This window comes from Echinops telfairi, unplaced genomic scaffold, assembly GCF_000313985.2.
Source record: "Echinops telfairi isolate 266 unplaced genomic scaffold, ASM31398v2 ScPeMD7_655;HRSCAF=1070, whole genome shotgun sequence".
Lineage (NCBI taxonomy): Eukaryota > Metazoa > Chordata > Mammalia > Afrosoricida > Tenrecidae > Echinops > Echinops telfairi.
The window spans coordinates 26,275,507-26,277,274 of record NW_022104553.1 but is presented as its reverse complement, the minus strand read 5'-3'; the positions used below and the strand labels follow the sequence as shown (position 1 = coordinate 26,277,274).

The 1,768-nt window shown below is 55.4% G+C and overlaps 1 protein-coding gene across 1 annotated transcript in view; it reads left to right on the top strand.

Moving 5' to 3' along the window:
• The window catches only part of MARK4 (microtubule affinity regulating kinase 4), a 28,780-nt gene that overhangs the window by 17,020 nt on the left and 9,992 nt on the right, over positions 1–1,768 (top strand). The window contains exon 11 of the mRNA XM_045292674.1: positions 191–408. Coding sequence (XP_045148609.1) covers positions 191–408 — 218 coding nt within the window. The remainder of the gene's footprint in view (positions 1–190; positions 409–1,768) is intronic.

The following is a 1,768-nucleotide window of genomic DNA, read 5'->3' as shown; positions in this document are numbered from 1 at the left end:
GGGGCGGGGCCTCCTGGGGCAGGGCGGGGCCTCTTGAAGCCCACCGGGGCCACTACGGGTCAGGGGGCTTCCAAGCTGACTGGTGACAACCTCTAAGGACCTGCTACTTAAGAGCTTGGGGTTTTCAGGTAGAAAGATGCCCACCTCACTGTGGGCACCACCACCACCCCTGTTCCCCTCCCTCCTCCAGGTGGCCCATCCACCACTCCCCTGCACCCCAAACGCAGCCCGACCAGCACCGGGGATACTGAGCTCAAGGAGGACCGCCTCCCGACGCGGAAGGCTAGCTGCAGCACCACGGGCAGTGGGAGCCGAGGACTGCCCCCCTCCAGCCCCATGGTCAGCAGCGCCCACAACCCCAACAAGGCCGAGATCCCCGAGCGGCGGAAGGACAACACGAGCACCCCTGTGAGTGCACAGCACGCCACCTGGACCCTGTCCCCTTACCCCCACCCCCTCGTCTTGTTCCTGAGACGCCCCACCGCGCAGACACTCCAGGTTTTATCCTTGGGTACAGTCACAACTGTGGGTCCCTGGACCTCCATGTGATGCTAGCCGTTAGTCAGCCTTGCTCCGTCGGAAGCCAGAACCTACAAAGGGCTGGACCCCAGAGATCTAACAGGAGTGAGTGCCTGGTGAATGTGTACCCCCACCTCCAAGTTCACCCCGAGGAACCTTGTACGGAAAGCCCTGGAAATCCACATTTAATGGATCATTGATAACCCCACGGAGCACACGGTTCCACTCTTGACACCTGGGGTCGACGTAAAGGAACCTGCTCCCGATGGTCAAGTGGAGGGGCAGCGAAAAAGGGGAAAAACCCCTCAGCGAGATGGATTGATTGACACTGGCAGCAACAGGGGGCTCTGACCTAGGAACCATGGGCAGGGGTGGCACGGGACTGGCCAGTCTTTCTGTTGTGCATAGGGTCACTCGGGGTCAGAACCCTCTCAATGGCACAACAATGCATGCTCATGACAACAAAACACAGGAAAACTGGCCCCGTCTGGATTAGACGGGAGCTCCCGTCTGGGCAGAGCTAGCCCTGGCCCCCATTGGATTAGAAATACATGGTTGTGGCTGACGTTCAAGACTCAGAAGGTTCACCTTGCATTGAGCGCCCTGAGACTCCCTGAGAGGCTGGAGCCGGGTCACTGGATGGTACTGAAAACGACCTCTCTTCTACCCTGGGCTGTGTGCAAAAGCAAGACCTCTCTGGGCGTCACCATTCCCCTCTCTGAAATGGGCTCATCAAAGAAGCTGGTGGCTGTGAGGCTCTCGTTAGATCTTTATACATGAAGTGTTTTACACAGCGTCTGGCCACAGTCAGCGCTCCTGTGACCAAGAGCTGTGGTTCTCCTTCCAAGGAACCCACGCCTTAAGAAGAAAGGGACCAAACGCGAACGCCAAAGAAAGTAAAGGGGAGAGAAGACATCCGTGGAGAAAACACAGGGGCTCCAGAGAAAAAAATCAAAGCCAAGAAAAAATTTTTAAAAACAGGTTGGCTCTTTTGGGAAGGTGAAAAAAAATCAACAAGCCTCAAGTTAGAACGATGGGGGGAAAAGATAGCAGACACAAATGCCCAGTATCAGTATGAGAAAAGGGAGCTTTATTCAGTCATTAATAACAAGAAGAAGAAGAAAAGCCATTAAAACCAAAAGAAAGCCAAACCACTGCCAAGGAGCCCAGCCCAACCCACAGGGACCCTATCGAGGGTTTCTGAGGCTATAACTCTTTACAGGAGCAGACAGCCTCATTCTGCTGCTCA